We start from the raw sequence: 17,332 nt of genomic DNA, 5'->3' as shown, positions 1-17,332 counted from the left end.
CCTCTCTCCATCGTCCCATTCTGAAGCCACTCTCTCATTTTTAGGTATTTGTTGGATCAGCTTCCCACTCCCACCCCCAATTTCTGTCTTAGTCCATTAGGACTATTAATAAAAGTGCGGCCTACACATACTGTGCATTTATTTCTCACAGTGCTGGGACCTGGGAAATTTAAGATCAAGGCACCAACAGATTCGGTGTCTAGCGAGGGCTCGCTTCCTGGTTCATAGAGGGCCATCTTCTTGCTCTGTCCTCCATAGTAGAAAAGTAAGGGCGCTCTCTGGGTCTCTTGTAAGAACATTAATTCTGCTCATAAACCAATCACCTCTAAGGCCACGCCTCCTCAGATCATCACGTGGGAGGTTAGACTCCAACAAGTGAGTTTGAGGAAGAACACAAACATTTTTGTGTTTTGAAGATAGCTTGCATTTTCCCCCAGGTCTTGGTTTAGACATCAAATGAGGGGACTAGAGTAGAAGGAAAAATTGTAAAGTTGCGGGGAGAAAAAAAGCATAGACTTTGGAGGCAGCCAGACCTGCATTCCAATTCCAGAATGTTACAGCTCTGTGGCCTTGGGCAATCAGATGTCTCGTGGACTCTGGACATTTATGTATCTACCTCCTTGGCTTACACTGAGATGCAATGGGGCCCTGTAAAGTCCTTGCACCACACCTAGCCCTATGCCAGACCAGGAGAAACGGGCATTTTTATAGATGGCTGCTTCCTCTGAACCTGGCCTTCTCTCATTTCCAGTTTGGGAAATTTCCTCTATGCTCGTTAGCTGGGAGATCAGCTGGAAGGAAATTCAGGCTCCCTTGGAGAGCCACCTGTCTTCTCCATGTGTTGGTTTGAGATGCCCAACAGGAAGAAGGAATTTGATGAGATTCACCGAGGACAAATAAAAGTTAGAAAAAAGGCATCCAGCTAGTGATTAAAAAATGCTGTCAGGATAAGGACACCTCAGCCACATCACCATATGCATTTTTTTTTTATTGATTTCCTTTTAGCGTTGAACGCTGGCCACATGCAAAGTACTAAGGGAGAATACAAAGACACAAAGGACTCACAATATAGCTGGAGAGGCAATGACACAGCCCTTAAAAAGCTAAATGACGATACAAAGCTGTAATAAAAAATAGGTCACAGGGGAAGCATTTCTACACAACAGATGTGGGGTCATGGATGGCTTGCTTGAGTTTGTCCATGTAAAAGTTATTGTACCAGGAATGGATATTGTCTGGGAATGGATGTCAAGAGATATTTAAACTTTTAGAATTATAACCATAAGAGACCATTCAATAGTAGCAATGCGTTCATATCTATTCTTTTTTTAAGTTTTAATTTGTTATATATGATAGCAGAATGCATTACAATTCATTGTACACATATAGAGCACAATTTTTCATCTCTCTGGTTGTACCAGATCTAGTCTTTTTTTTTAAAGAAAGAGAGAGAGAATTTTTTAATATTTATTTTCCAGTTTTCAGTGGAAACAACATCTTTATTTTATTTTTATGTGGTGCTGAGGATCAAACCCAGCGCCCCGCAAACCCAGTGCCCCGCGCATGCCAGGCAAGTGCGCTACCGCTTGAGCCGCATCCCCAGCCCCACCAGATCTATTCTTGAGCCTTAAGGTGGATGATGTTAGAAATACCCAAGTAAAAAAGAAAATATATGAATAGAGAAATTGGATCCAAAAAATGGTTAATAGAAGAGAATCTCAATGGTCAAATACTACTGGAGGTGGGGGGACAAGAAGAAGCAGATGTGGAGGGTACAATAGAAAGAGAATTGAGAATAATGGGTCATTGAGGGAACTCAGGTATGCTAGGTTGAACAGCATTACCCAGTTCTGTGTCTTTCCTAGAACCTCAGCCTCTGACCTTTTTTGTAAAGGAGGTGGTTGCAGATGAATTAGTGAAGATGAGGCCATGCTGGGGTGGAGTGGGCCCCTAACTCAATATGATTGGCGACTCCATAAGAAGAGAAAACAGAGACGCAAACACACACAGAGCAGATGTCAAGCACAGAAACACAGGGAGGCCCTGGGTGCTGACAGAGGCCTGGGCGTAAGAGGCATCTACAAGTGAAGGAATGCCAAGGGCTGCTGGCAGCATCCGCAGTGGAGGGAAAGGCACGGAACAGATTTTCCCCTTGAGTCCTCAGAGAGTGCACAGCCTGCCAACACCTCGATTTTAGATTTCTAGCCTCCAGGACTGTGAGGCAATAAATTTCTGCTGTTTTAAGGTTGTTAGTCCTTTGTTCTGACAGCCCTAGGAAGCTAATACATCAGGGTATCTGGTCTCCTCAGACCCTCTGGTTTCTCCTGAAGAGTGACCTTGAGCCCTTCTAAACATCTCTGGTTTCTAGTCCTTTCTCCCTGTTTATATCTATAGTGACAGTCCAAGATTTCTGGCCTGCTCCCAAAATTGCCCTTTTCCCACCCACCACTCAGGAATCAGGTGGGGTGAGTGTGGACACCTCTGCTTTGATATCAGAAACTGATGACATGGGTGGAAAATGTGCATGTATGAGACAGTCACTATGAAAACTGAGTCACTGCCCGGTGTGGTGGCACATGCCTATAATCCCAGCTGCTCAGGAGGCTGAGGCAGGAGGATGGCGAGTTCAAAGTCAGCCTCAGCAAAAGCGAGGTGCTAAGCAACTCAGTGAGACCCTGTCTCTAAATAAAATACAAAATAGGGCTGGGGATGTGGCTCAGTGGTCAAGTGTCCCTGAGTTCAGTCCCCAGTACCAAAAAAAAAAAAAGAAGAAGAAGGAGGAGAAGGAGAGAAAGAGAGGAAGGAAGGGAGGAAGGGAGGGAGGGAGAGAGGAAATGGAGTCACTTTCCACTTCTGGTTCTCTGGGCACAGCCTTTGATCAAGTGCAGCTGCCACCAGGGTCGTCCTGCAGAGCCCTGACTCACTGGCTGGTGAGGAGCGGATAGTTGTGTCCATGGCATGACCTGGGCAGAACGACATGGTGCCCTGCAGTTTTCTGGGGCCTCAGTTTGCTTTCAGCATCAACCCCAGGGGCATTTCTCTATAAATAGTATTTTGGTCACCTTGAAAGTTACTGAGTTTGATTAGTTCTGTAGCTTGCATTTGAGAGAATCCAGAAGCTTTTCTCGAGTCTTATAAAAGGCCCAGCCTGGTTCTTTCATGGAATTTCCCATTGTTTACAACCCTGATGGACTTAGTCTACCCCCTGGACCCTATTGAGCTCTGCCTGGAAATGCAAGTTCACAGCCAAAGCCTCGCTGATTCCCAGTGATCTATTGGTCACTGTCCTTAGAAGACACTGCTACTGCCAGTTACATCTATTGAAACAGAAATAGTTGGGTCTGGGTAGCTTAGATGTAGAGCAATGTATCCAATACAATAGCCACTGGCCACATGTAGCTATTTAAATTTAAATTATTTAACATTAATGTAGCTTAAATTTTATTTCATCCATTATACCAGCCACTTTTCAAGTACCCAGTGCCACCTTTGGCTAGTGGCTATCATATCAGAATGTACAGATATGGAAGATCTCTCTTCCATCACAGAAACTTCTCTGGAACAAATCTAGTCTAGAGTTATTTGCTTTTCTAAGCCTTCCAACAAAAACTCCCTGCCTCCTTTTTTACTACATGAAATTTTCTTTGATAAATATTAAGAATATGTCAATTCCATAGTAAGAGGAAAGTTGATTTTATTCACTTACTGTTAGAGGTCATAAAATAACTGTTTATTGGTAGACCAATGTTTTCCAAGTGTTAATGTGGTTGGAAATCACCTAGGGATCTTGTTAAACTGTAGGTTCTGATTCAGCAGGTTTGGGTGGGGACATACAATTCTGTTTCTGTTTTTTGTGGTCTGTAGACCACACCTTGAGTCACAGGGAGTGATAGCATGTGACTTGTGAATGACAACCCTCTTGTTGTAGGAAGAGTCAGGAGTAAATAAACCTTGTGTGGCAAGACACAGGCTGAAGGAAATATTCTCATGTCCCATCACCAAAAGAGTAAGACTGCTCCTTTAGTGTGAATGTGAATGACAGCCAAGCTGAGCTACCAAGCAGAGCAGAGTTAGGGCCACACTCAGGAACCACACTGTCCAGATTTGATTCTTGACACTTAGCTGTGTCTCCTGAGGCAAACGATCACTGGACCTAGGTTTCTCTGTCTGGAAAATGGAAATAATGCTAATACATATTTCACAGAGAAGTTGTAAGATATAAAATAAAGATGTAATGCAGTTGCAGATGTAAAATGCTTAGAACAGTTTCTAACATCCCATAAACACTGCATGTTAGGGTTAAACCGATCTGTGAATGCACCGCTCTCTTGCTTCCAAACAAGTGAATGTGGTTTATTCAGGATGAGTGGAAGCATTTCTGACCAGTCGTATCACTCAACTCTAAACAGATGCTAATTTCTCCTTGGTGGATTGAGGAAAGAGCAAGAGGTATAGGGGACAATATTTTGATGAAAGGTTGGATTCACAAAACATCCAGGATTGTAGTGAAAGTGAAAAAAAAAAAAAAAAAACAGATAGAACCAAATGTTGGGCCCATGATTGACAGGAGTAGTCCAGGAAGGGCCAATCAGTGGTGGTATTACATCTCTCGGAGACAGCAGCCACTTGGCGGGCACCCTGATGACCCTCACTACCCAGTGCCCTTTCACATGCCTCCTTTAAAGAAACTTTTTACTGTGATTACTGTTGTTGTACAAAAGTCTACATTTGGAAATTGTTCAAGTCTCATAGAATCTGTTGCTTAAATACATCCCTTCAATGTGGGGGCACAAATGATTCTAAGTTGTTGAACTAAATGTGGTACAGGATTTTGCCATATTGATCATTTTTTAACCCTTCTCTTTCCACCCCAAAGCAAAGAGCCCAGCCAGCAACGAGTAAAAAGATGGGGTTTCTCTTTCGATGAGATACTGAAGGACCAGGTGGGGCGGGACCAGTTCCTTCGATTCCTGGAGTCCGAATTCAGTTCAGAAAACCTCAGGTAAATCTCTCAAAAGTTTAAACTATCCCGCCAAAGGTGTGTGAAGGAATCGGCATAATCCGTCTCTCCACCTCTTTTTCTCAATTAAAACATTATTAGGGTTCATGTTTAAATTCCAGCTAATCTGCCTTAGGTTGTAAAAGAAAAGAGAAAATAAAATATGCAACTCTGTGATCACCCATAATTGCATCTATCAACAACAGCATTTTTTAGTTTCAATTTGTTGACATTTGTTCAACTACCTGGAAACTTGTCTTTGATAATAATCAAATCCTCAAATAGATTTGGTGACACCATTGATTAAGGAAAACCACAGAATCATGGAATTTCAGAGTAGACAGGCAGCTCCGATGACCTCTTCCCCAGAACTTCCCATCCCAGGCCAAAGCCCTGAAACTCTGAAAAGTTAAATATAATAAAGGAGTCAATGGGCTTGTTTTAGAATTTCAAAAAGGAGGATGGCGAGTTCAAATTCAGCCTCAGCAAAAGCGAGACACTAAGCAACTCAGTGAGACCCTGTCTCTAAATCAAATACAAAATAGGGCTGGGGATGTGGCTTGGGGGTTGAGTGCCTGAATTCAATCCCCGGTACCCGCCCCACCAGGAAGAAAAAAAAAAAAAAATAACAATCAGAAAGACTCATGGAAATGTGACTTGTCTGAGACCCCTTAGTGATTTTAGCAAACTGGTGACTTCTCAGTGGATAAGATGGAAATTTCTTTCTCTCTCTCTCTCTCTCTCTCTCTCTCTCTCTCTCTCTCTCTTCCTCTTTCTTTTCTGTCTCTTCTTCATACCAAGTTCTCTTTAATTAAAGGTTTATTTCTAATATTACAGTGTTATTTTCTGAAAAAAGAGTTTTATTAATTTTTAATTTTTTTACTTGAAAACTCAGAGCATATACTGTGGGCAAAAGATTGTCCTGCCCAATGTTAATGTGCAAACTCCATGATGTTTATTTGAAGTTAGAGACCACTTCTGTCCCTTACATCAATCAGGTGACATTTATGACACATGTACGCCACAACAAGCCCCACCAGAGCCTGTGGAGGGACGCAAGACAGCCAAGATGTGTGATCTTTGCCTGCAACAACCTTGTAGGTCCTTGATTTAAAAAAAATTACAAGAAATGATAAAATCATTAAATGGATATGAATAAGTGTAAACTCTAAAACCATTTTGCAAGTAAGTAAAGGAGAGAAGAATGGATGCAGACCAGGCGAGGCAAATCGTAAGCTAGACTTTAAAGTACACACAGGATATCCACAAACAAAGAAGAAACAGGGAGAATATTCTATTAAACTGGGTATTGTAAGTACCCACAGGTGGCAGTGTGATTGCCCACACTGTGACGTCCTGGGGGGGGGGGTCAACAGATGCCACCCAGCCGTCTGTATGCTGTCTTTCCAGGCATCCCTATGCCTGTTATGAACCAAAGAAGGGTGAGTACCTTATTTTCAGGTTATGACACAAGAGGGCCACCTACACCCTTACAGAGAGTTTGAAGAATGACCACAGGGATCCTGGTCATCATGAGGGTCCCAAGAACATCTGCTTGCTTAGCTGCTGCCTTATCCTGTGTGGAGCATTCATATTGAAAAGCCAAAGTATAGCCAGGGCCATGAATCAAATCAGGAGAGTTTCACCAAATATGCAGGACACTCAGGGCCCCGTGTGCACCAGGAGTGTGCCCCTGGCTGGTGTTCATGGCTTCCTCCTGCCATCACCACTTGTGCCTCTGCCAGCTCCCTCCTCCATGCCAGGAGGGCTACATTTAATCTTGGGTGAAAGAATGTGCATGTGCATGTGGGATTCTGCTGGCCCCCAGCATGCATGCATAAATCCAGACTTAAAGAGGGTCGCCTCTGATCCACAGCAGGAAAGAGGATAAGAAAAATAGAACAGCAGAGAGAAAAAGTATAGCCCAAGAGCTCTAAAATCCTCTCTGGTGGCCCAAATTCCTTTTTTATGATATTCAGCATAATTGGATACAGAGAGGAAAGCTCAGTTTAAAATCACACAACCTTAGGACCCTTTAGTCACTTGTCACAAAGCAGTTTCTTCTCCTTCCTTCTGTGTTCATTCCTTCAACCACGGATGCTGTCTTAGCACCTCCCATGACTTAGGACCCAAAGATTCAGAGCTGACCATGTTTTACCCCTTGCGTGGGTAACGCGACTTGGAGATACTGCCCATCCTTTGTGTGGGCTGTGCTGGGGGTTTCTCTTCTCCCCAGGACTGGTCAAGAGCCAGGTTCCTGGCATCTGAGCAGGCAAGGAAACAGAGGGACTGACCAGACCCAGCTGGACACATCGCAAATGAAGTCCCCTCTCCACCTCCATCTTTCTGGGCTCACTTACATCTCTCAGCAGAAGACGCACTTAGATCCTAACACTGACACAGCACTTGGAGGGCCAGTAAGCAGCCAAGTGTTGAATTTGTATCAGAATTTCAGAATGAGGAACAAAGGAGCCCCAAAGTGTCACCTGGATCTTTTAAGGAAGGTGTGATGTGATGGAAAGTCCCTCTGATCATTTTCTTCTGGGCAAGTCTGTGAGATGAGCTATCATCTCCAGATGACAGGAGAGAGGACATGGCCAGAGCACATTTTGCTGTGGCCATCTGTGGCAGGGACTGCCTCTTTTTCTCCTTTGCTAACCCACCCTGAGCCGAGTACACAACTCCATTTGCATAGGGTGGTCCCCTGGAGACAGCTGTCACCTAAGTGCCTTTGGACTGTATGTCGCTTCCCACCCACCAGGCAAGGTCCTCAAATCTCTGAAGAGGGGAGCTAGGGAGCGCCACTGAGTGGATGACCTACTCCTTCTCTAGATTCTAGAATAGGTGGCTCCTTGTCACCTGTCCCAGCCCCATTCTATACATTCTATATCCCTGACACAAATCTTTGTCCTCCCTGATTTGACACCTCTTGCTGCTTTGGCAAGGCATGAGTTAAAAAATCAAAACCTGCAGCAAAGAGCGTCCCCCGTACATTTTTTATGAGCTGTAACGTCTCCTGAGAGAGCGTGGTTGTTCTTCTAACCTGCAGATTGATGATCCTAGTTCCACACCGTGTCGGCTGAAGGGAGAAGCAATTAAAAGAGAGCACGGGGGGCTGCCAGGTTTGTCTCCAGAGCCGTCTGCAGCCGTTACCCCAAGTCCTAGGAAGACCTCAGAAGGTTCACTAGGGCCAGCGGGATCCCCCACTAACCAAATGCATAAGTCAGAACCAAATGACTCCCACAGCACCATGACCTCTGTGGCATCCCAGCCAGTGCCCAGTGAGCACAGCTCAGCCTGGTGATGGGTTTGCCGATGTGGGCACCCCAGGATCTCACCCCAGCCAAGGAACTGAGCCCAAGTTTAATCCATTGTTCTGAGTCCCTGGTTGACCAGCAGAGGGCACAGAAACACTTCCATCTGCCGCGGAGTTTGCTTTTCTCTGGGAACCAACCCCAAGCTGTGTTTTCCAACACACGGAAAATTCTAGTTTGTAAAAAGATAGGGAAGGTGGAAACCGCGGGCTGCCGGACCGCCTGGCAGGAAGGAAAGGGATCAACCGCTCATGGTCCCTCTCCCCCCGGCCAGCCTCGGGGAGAAGATCCCGCTCCTTACCAGCAGCTAGGGAGAAAGGAGGCCACCTGAGGCAGCCCCTGGACTGTCCCATCCGTGCACCGCGTGGCTTCGTCCCAGTGGTTTCTGAGCCCGGCTGCCTCTCCCCCAAGGCTGTCCCCCCACCCACCCCGCCTGCTGCGTTCATTTCTAAGCCATTGCCATGGACTGAATGCCTGCACACGGATGGCCTCCCGCTGCTCTGGCGACTGGCAGGGACCCGAGGGGGTGAGGCAGGACAGGTGGTCTCCCTGATACCCTGGAGCCCTTGTGGCCTGCCAGTCATGACGGCCCCTCTGCTGGCAGCCGCGGGGGCTTAGTGAAGGATGGGTGGATTTGACGCTGCTGCTGGCATTTGACTTCCTGCTGCGCCCTCGGAGGAGCGGTACCTGCAGGCTTTTGATAAGAGCCGCCGCTTCGCAAGCCTCAGTGGGCCTCCCTTCCGCGGTGAATGTGCAGAGAGAAGCTTTTGTGGCTCTCTGCCGGGAGGTGGGGGGGACGTGTGGCCTGAGCGGGGAGCTGTGGGGTGGGAAGATGGCAAACACAAACCAAAGCCTGTTCTGAATTTCAAATTGACACAGAGGTTCCTCGAAGCCATGATGGTAAACACATACGGGATGTCAGGATGCTGTTGTGACAGCATTTTCTCTGTCACCTGGGAGGGATAAGGCAGGTCATCTCCAAGGCAGACAGAAGGCTGGGCTGTGTCCCTGTGTATGCAGGCAGAGAAAACTGCTGCCTCGGGATGTCACTCTATGCCCTACCCCTCCCCTCCTCTTTACCCCCTCCTCTCTCTCTCTCCTCCCCCACCCCTCGCTCCTCTGAACAGTCTGTTGTTTCTTCTTGTGCTTTTTTTTTTTTTTAATTCATGGTTCTCTCTGATGGAGGGAACCTTTTTCTTTTTATATATATAAAAGTTGATTAAATTTGATTCTGACATTTGCCATGACATCAGCTCCAGACCTTCTTTATACCCAGCTGAGTAGATGGCATTGATGTGGCTCCCACAGAATTCTGCAAAAGGGACCCCAAGGCCTCAGGAACTACAGGGAGTCTGTGGGACTCAAACTGCTGGGGTCCTCGGGGCCTCCCCAGGAGGGCTCCATTGCTCTTCCTCGCAGCAGACTGCAACAAGGGACAGAGGTAACAGAAGGAGACATCCCACATGACATTGATGGAGGAGGCAGAAAATCACCCTGTGTCATCCATTTGTGTGAGAAACTGCAGAGCAGAAGGGGAGGGAGGGACGCTAACCCAGAGAGTGGCTTGCAGCTAGGATTCAGCCTGGAGGGCCTCCAGGAGGGGACTGGCTCTCCCCTGCTCCAGTCTGTGCTTGAGGCCTCCCTGACTCGGTCTTCAGTGAGATGCCTGTGACCCTCCTCCCAGTCCTTTGAAAAGCTAACCCTGACCTTCTTCTTTAGATCAGGGCTTCCAGCATTGCTCACCGGCCAGTCAGAGAAAACCTCTTAGGGCTTTTGTGGCCAGATGATCATATTCACCTTCAGGTATCCCGGCTGTCCCTCACCTCAAGGCAGACCTTAGAGGTGGACAGAGAGCCCTGAGGAAGCCCCAGGATGGGCCTGAGAAGTGGAAGAGATGGAGGAGTTCCAAGACCCACCTGAGCAATGGGCAGGTTAACACTCCTTGCAAAGCCCTCTGGACTCTGGGTAAGAGAACTATTGTTCTCCTCTCCTCTGGGAGCCAGAGGACCAGTGGCACCAAGAACCAGTGGCAGAAAGGAGAGCTGGTGTTGAAGGACAGGTGACAATAGATTGCATCGACAACAGCCTGGAAAGCTAAGCAGGCCACTCAAGTGGAAATGCAAAGGGTCAAAAGGGGCAGTGTTGAGCCTGTGGCAGCCTCTCCCACCCCCTCCTGTGCCCCCCACCCCGGGGAGCCTGAAAGCATTTCACAGTTAAGTCTACCTAGAAAGTTTTTCTGTGCCACATTTCCTACCACCCACTTTGTACCCATTTCACAGATAAGAAAAGAGACACCTGGAAAGGTACAACAATTTAAGACAAAAGTATAACCTGAATAACGGAACTGTGTTTCTTGTTTTGCTGGTTGAGAGGCTATCTCCCTCCCTGACTTTCTCCTGGATCTTCAGGATCCATGAGGGAACTGTGAGGGTTTTCTTTTAAGGAGATCATTCAAATCCTAAATGGCAAATCAGGACAAGAGTTGGAGCCCAGCATTCCCAGGGCATACACATACCCCTGCCCTTGTGGAAATGGGGCTGCATTACCCCAATATGCCACTGAGTGGCGCCTTTGGGCCACACACTTGACTCCTAAGCCATTTCTCTGAATAACAGAAAAATATGTTTAACCTTTTTTAAAAAAAAAAAAAAAAAAAAAGTACATCTTACTTTGGATGAAATTCGATGACAGATTGAATGCACTTTCCATCATGTGGTGGTTCAGCTTTTTTGTCCTCCTCTTTCATTGACTGGATTACGGGTGATATTCCCGTGACTGCGGAACCCGCAGAGCATGGGTCCTGTCCTCCTATCTCATTGCTGGGGAAACTGGCCTGTCCCCTTCGCAGAGCAAAGAGTGTGCTGCTCGGCACTGGGTCCCACTGAAAGGCTGCCTTGGGAATCGTCCTTGGGACCTGGGAGCTGCTGCTCAGGAGTTGGCGCTGGTTGCTGCTGCTCTCAGCAGAAATGAGCTCACCCGCAGCACTGCCAACGCAACTCCCCTGCCCTGCTGAGGGATTATGGAGAGGCAAATGGAAGTGAGTAGGAGAGTGTTCTCTTTGGCACTCCTTGGAGAATCTTTGGCAGAGAGGTCGCCCATGTATGCCTATTCTGCTGTGTTCCAGATGAGCCCCTCTTCAATCTAAAAGTTCTGTATTGAGTACCTACTGTATGCCAAGCACCATATTGAACTCTGGTATGAACTGCTTAATTTCTCCATCTCTAACACAAATGGCTGGCTCACTCCAGCCCAGGTATTATGTATGATTTCAGGATTCTGCCTGCTCCTGTGATCTTTTCCTCATTTTGATGCCTCTAGTTGAACCCAACCATGGTCCTTGTGACCCATGTGGTGGCATCAGGGCTGGCTGGGAGATGCAACAGAATGAGTTTCATGCAACATCAGCTCTGAGACTGTCTCCATCAGGATCCGGATGAAACTATTTCTGCTTTCCCTCCAGGTTCTGGCTGGCTGTCCAAGATCTCAAGAAACAACCGCTACAGGATGTGGCCAAGAGGGTGGAAGAAATCTGGCAAGAGTTTCTGGCTCCAGGAGCCCCCAGTGCAATCAACCTGGATTCTCACAGCTATGAGATAACCAGCCAAAATGTCAAGGATGGAGGGAGATACACCTTTGAAGATGCCCAGGTTTGCTAGTCTACACCGATGGTTGTGTTCTAAGATGTTCTGTTCTGTGGTCCACCTCACCACTAGGCACTTTGAACACAAAGTCCAGGGTAGATAGAACGTGGAAGTTTTGTTATATGTAAGTCCCTCAACAGAAACCATTCCAGATAGGTGCACAACAAAATTCCAAAATTGTTTTCCGAGATGAATTATGTTATTACACAGACAGAAATATACAGTGACAGATGTTCCTCAGCTTACAATGGGTGAGGTTACGTCCGGTAAACCCCTCCCAAATTAAAATATCGTAAGTTGAAAATTGCATTCAATACAGCCTATCAGAGCTCAGCGTACACAATACATCATAGAGCATTGGCTTTCTTCCTCTCCTAAGCCCATGGCTGACTGGGAGCTGTGGCCCACTGCCACTGCCCATTGTCTCCAGAGAGGATTGTACTGCATATCTAACCTGGGAAGAGGTCCAAATTCCAAGTACAGCTTCTGCTGAATGCCGATCATTTATGCACTATTGTAAAGTCAAAAAAAAAAAAAAAATCCCAAGTCAAAACACCATCCGTTGGGGACTGTCTGTACATGTTTATCTTTTCCAGGAAAATCTTGAAGTGTTTTATAAGATCTGAAGTCTTGGAATAGGTCAGTTGTAGAATCTGCAAACCATAATGCAGCATGAGTAAGGTGCGCCGTGAGCTGACAGGGCCCATGTCTGTCTAGCTGTGACGTTCACACTCAAAACCACCACACTGCATGGCTTCCCTGGTGGTTTCCAACTCTGCGGTTAGTATTTTTTGAGCACCTCTCTATAGCAGGCCCCGAGCTCTGTGATGAGACAACACGAGAAACAGACAAAAGCCCCTGTCCTCAACAAGATCATGGGCTAATGTGGCAGAAGACCAGTAAACAGGCAGTTTGAACAGTGCAAGAAGGGGCCCAGAGGGGTGAACAGGACTAAAGCAAGCTCACAGGAGGGACTCCCAGCTTGCAGGGCACACCTAGGATGCTCGCAGATTTTGGTGGGGCTGGCGGAAGAAACAGAAACCACAGAAGCCACCTTAACAGCTGGCTTAACCTTGAAGGCTGGGAGGTGCCATTTCTAAAGATACCTATCAGATCAGTTTCTCACTTCCTGCCCCAGAGACAGGGCTCAACCGTTGGCTGTTTCCTTGACGCCACTCATTTCTCTCACCTGTGGAGTCCCCAGAGGGAATTGGGGTGGTTTGCTCTCCTGCAGACATGGTTATCTGGTTTAGGAAACTCAGTCTTGTTGTACCCATACAAGTAATGACATGAAGACACAGCCAGTGTCCCTGGTCATTTGCCCAGAACTTCAGATGGAAACACCTGCCGACCTGAACATCATACCAACCCTGTTCTCTCCTATAGTGAACACCAACAAATGCCTGTGCCAGGCAGATGTGATTCTCTGTCTCTATGAAATCATGAGTCCCCTGTGCCCTTTGAAGCTCTGAGGCAAAATATTTGAGTCAAAAGCACTCTTTTTTATTTCTGATATATTTTTGTATACTTACGTGTATATGATCCCAAGCACCATATTGGCATGGCCTAGTAAGGAGGGTGATGGAGAGGTTCCATGGGGTTCTTGACATGGATGATCTAAAACACGAGGCTCAACTCTCCATTATTCATGAATCATAGGAAGGGGGATACTGGTCAGAACCATGATATCCCCAGCCAGTGTCATCACTCTGGCCATGACATGAGGAAGGATTTACCTTAATTTTTTATTTTCTTATTTTCTTATTTTATTTTGGAAACTTTTAGACAGATGGAAGAGTAGAAAGAGCAGAACCACAAACCTTTATGGGCCCTTATTCAGCCTCAAGTCTCATCAAGATGTGATTGATCACCACACTTAGCTACTTTTTCCCCTGGACACTGACCCTTTGGTGTTAATATTATCACAATTCCCAAATCACAATTTAACAAGTGAGCAATAATCTCTTGATATCACCAAACATCAGGTAAGTGTTTGGACTTAACAGTAGTCCCATAAACACCCTTTTTTAAAAATCTTTCTTTAAAATCAGAATTCATACATTGCAGTAGATCAACATTTAATTTTTCTTTAATCTATGGGATCCCTTTATCTCTTTCCCTCCCTCTGCCGCTATGCAATGTATTTATGAAGGAATTGTACCCTTTGTCCTAGATTTTCACAGTGTGGATTTTTCTGACCACAGCCTGATGGTGCTATAGAACATGTTCTTCTATCGTCTGTTATTTCCTATAAATCTGTTGCTTGCTTTAGATATTAAATTAGATTAAGGTTTGATTTTTGTGGACAAAATCACTCTATGGATTGTGTTGTGTTCTCTCCTCAGGAGCACAGAATGTCTGGCTGTCTCTTTTTGTGTCTTTAGTAGCTACCGATGTTTATTGCTTTGATCCATTAATTAATTAGGGGTTACAAAATGGGGGTGTTCTCATATGTATCCTTCTTTCTTCACCTTTTAGATGAAATGCTTTCAGGGAAAAAAAAAAAAAAAACTTTTCTCAACTACTTCATTAACTAGGAGTGCAATGCATATAATACACTGCGCTGCGGTTAGTATTTTTTGAGCACCTCCTCTCTATACCAGGCCCCGAGCTCTGTGATGGAGAAATGTTTGAGTCTTTCCATTTATCTGCTAGTTTTCAACACAATGAGTAATGTATTATCTTCTGCCTTGTTACCAATCAGAGTTTTTTGTTCTGCTTTTAGTATCTTTGCAAATCATGAATTTAAGCCTATTGGATGTGTTTTCATCTCTTTTCTTTGTAATTTTTTTTTATTAATGCTTGGATTGTCCCATCTCTGGCCAGTTGGCTGCTGCTAATATGACCCTCATCGTCTTTGATGTCATCTAAATAGCTAAGAAACTAAGATGTTCCAGACTCTGCCCTAGACCTGGAAGAAGTCATTTCTCTAAGGACTCCTCTTGGTGGGAGATGATTTTAGGAACCACAATCTAGACACAGGAGTGCTCATTGTTCCTGGGTTGTTCATCATTAATAGGCCTTTTTGAGTGGATGGAGCTAAGTAGAAAATATATTACTATTGTTTGTAACAAAAGTTCATCAGGAGTTCATATTATGCTTTTGATTTAAATTTAGAACAAAAGGGCATTTTATTTAACCTCTTCTGTGTTAATCAGCCTTTTGTCACTGTGACAAAAATACCTGGCAAGAACAACTTAGTGGAAAAAAGTTTACTTTGGCTTGCAAATTCAGAGGTTCAGTCCATGGTCATCTGATTCCATTGCTCTGGGCTTGAGTGAGGCAGAACATCATGGCAGAAGGGTGTGGCAGAGGAATCTGCTCAGCTCAGGCAGCCGGGAAGCAGAGAAAGAGAATAAGAAACCAGGGCCAAGATATAAAAAACCAGAAGCATGCCCCCGTGATCCACTTCCTTGAGCCACACTCTGCCTACCTGCAGTTACCCCAAGATAGTAGGTTTTTAAAATTATTAATCCATTAGTGGCTTAATTCACTGATTAGATTAAGCTCTCATAATCTAATCATTTCATCTCTAAACATTCCTGCAGTGTCTCACACATGAGTTTTGGGGGAACATCACATATCCAAACCGTCATACCTTCTTACACTTGTGCCTCCTTTCTCTATGCTGAGAATCTGATTCTCAAAGACATCATGGATGATGGCTTATTACCCATTTTCTGTATTGTACATTAGCCAGAGGAGTCTGGAAGTTGCATTGCCAATGCGGAACAATTGGTGGAAACCCTGTAATTTAGTCAACCAGTCCTCCTTCCTGGGACACTTACATTGTTTCTAAGTCAAGATGGATTTCATGGGAGAACTTGACAGTCAGCAAGCACATTATGTATGACTTGGAAAAGTTTTGAATACCCAGCCTTCATTACAACAGTGTTCTGCAATCTTTCGGGTACTTGCAAATACATTTTATCTTATTCCTAAAGCAATCTTGTGAGGTGGACCAGATATGAAGATCTATCACTCTGGATCTATTTTTCTCCATACCTGGGAAAAGCCATCTCCCATGAATTCAAGTAAACACCCTTCCACAGCTAATTTTCAGCCTGTTCCCTGTTATTTCTTAAGGAGCAGAGTGACCTGAGGCAGGTTACATAAATTCCCTGGAGTCTTCCTTTCCTCACCTGTAGAAGACAGATATAGAAGAACCTATGCAGGTGTGAAATGGGGACCAGGAGAAATGGACCACGCCAACTACTAATAGTAACCAGCCCTCAGTAAGACAGGGAAAATACTTACTACTTTATTTGCCATGAATAGTCTTTTAAAAATACTGTACTCATAACATACTTGATGAAAAATTCAAATAATTGCAGGTAACATTAGCACCCAGAGAGAACCCCTATTTTGGTATATAGCTATTCCTCAGTTTACAATGGGGGTGCATCCCGATAAACTCGTGATAAGTTAAAAAATATTACAAGCCAAAAAAGCATTTCATACACATCAGCTACCAAACCTCATAGCTTAGCAACCCAGCACACTGTAGAGTATCAGTTGTTTGTGATCACAAGGCTGATGCGGAGCTAAGTTTCACTGCCCAGTATTACAACACTGTCATACCACATGTAGCTAGTCTGAGAAAAGATCAAAACTCAAAGTTTAAAGTCCAGTTGTACTAAATGCATATAGTTTTCATATCACCACAAAGTAAACAAGTTGTAAATTAAACCATCCATCCTAAGTTGGAGACCCATCTATATTTGCTTACTCGGTTTTTCTGTGTTAGTCTGCTCAGGCTGCTATAACAAAAATATCACAGACTGGGTGACTTAAACAGGAAACATTTACTTATCACTATTCTCAAGCCTGGGAAATCCAAGATGAAGTTTCCAGCAGCTTTGTTCCCTGATAAGGGTCCTCTTCCTACATTGCAGAAGCCCACCTTCTTGCTGTGTCCTATTAATGATAGTAAAGAGAAAGAACCCTAGTCTCTCTCCTTTTACAAGAACACTAATCCCATCATGGGGCCGCACCCTTAGGACCTTATCTAAACCTCATTACCTTCCAAAGGCCCCACCTACAGGATCAGGGCATTTGGCTTTCAACAGGATGAATTTTGAAGGACAAATATTTAGTCCATCACAGGGTAATTATGCAAATAAGGTAATCCTACCTTTTACATTAAACCAGGGGCAGTTAGAGAATGAAACATTCTGGAAGGAGATAGAATAAATCTTAGGCTGTGTGGGCCATAGGGTCAATGTGACAGTATTCAATCCTGCCAGACAAAAGCAGCTACCATGTGATAATATAAACAACAAAAATGAACCAGGATGGCTGTGTGACCCATACAACTTTATTTGTGGACAATGAAATTCCATTCCTTTTTTTTTTTTTTAACAAAGAAACTTCTTTTC

The 17,332-nt window shown here is 45.0% G+C and overlaps 1 protein-coding gene across 1 annotated transcript in view; it reads left to right on the top strand.

Moving 5' to 3' along the window:
- The window catches only part of Rgs6 (regulator of G protein signaling 6), a 564,395-nt gene that overhangs the window by 511,581 nt on the left and 35,482 nt on the right, over window positions 1–17,332 (top strand). Inside the window, exons 13-14 of the mRNA XM_034635914.2 lie at window positions 4,877–5,002; window positions 11,774–11,960. Coding sequence (XP_034491805.2) covers window positions 4,877–5,002; window positions 11,774–11,960 — 313 coding nt within the window. The remainder of the gene's footprint in view (window positions 1–4,876; window positions 5,003–11,773; window positions 11,961–17,332) is intronic.

Source organism: Marmota flaviventris, chromosome 2 (genome assembly GCF_047511675.1).
Source record: "Marmota flaviventris isolate mMarFla1 chromosome 2, mMarFla1.hap1, whole genome shotgun sequence".
In the NCBI taxonomy this organism is placed as follows: domain Eukaryota; kingdom Metazoa; phylum Chordata; class Mammalia; order Rodentia; family Sciuridae; genus Marmota; species Marmota flaviventris.
The sequence above is the reverse complement of the archived record's forward strand: the minus strand, read 5'-3'. Positions and strand labels throughout refer to the sequence as shown.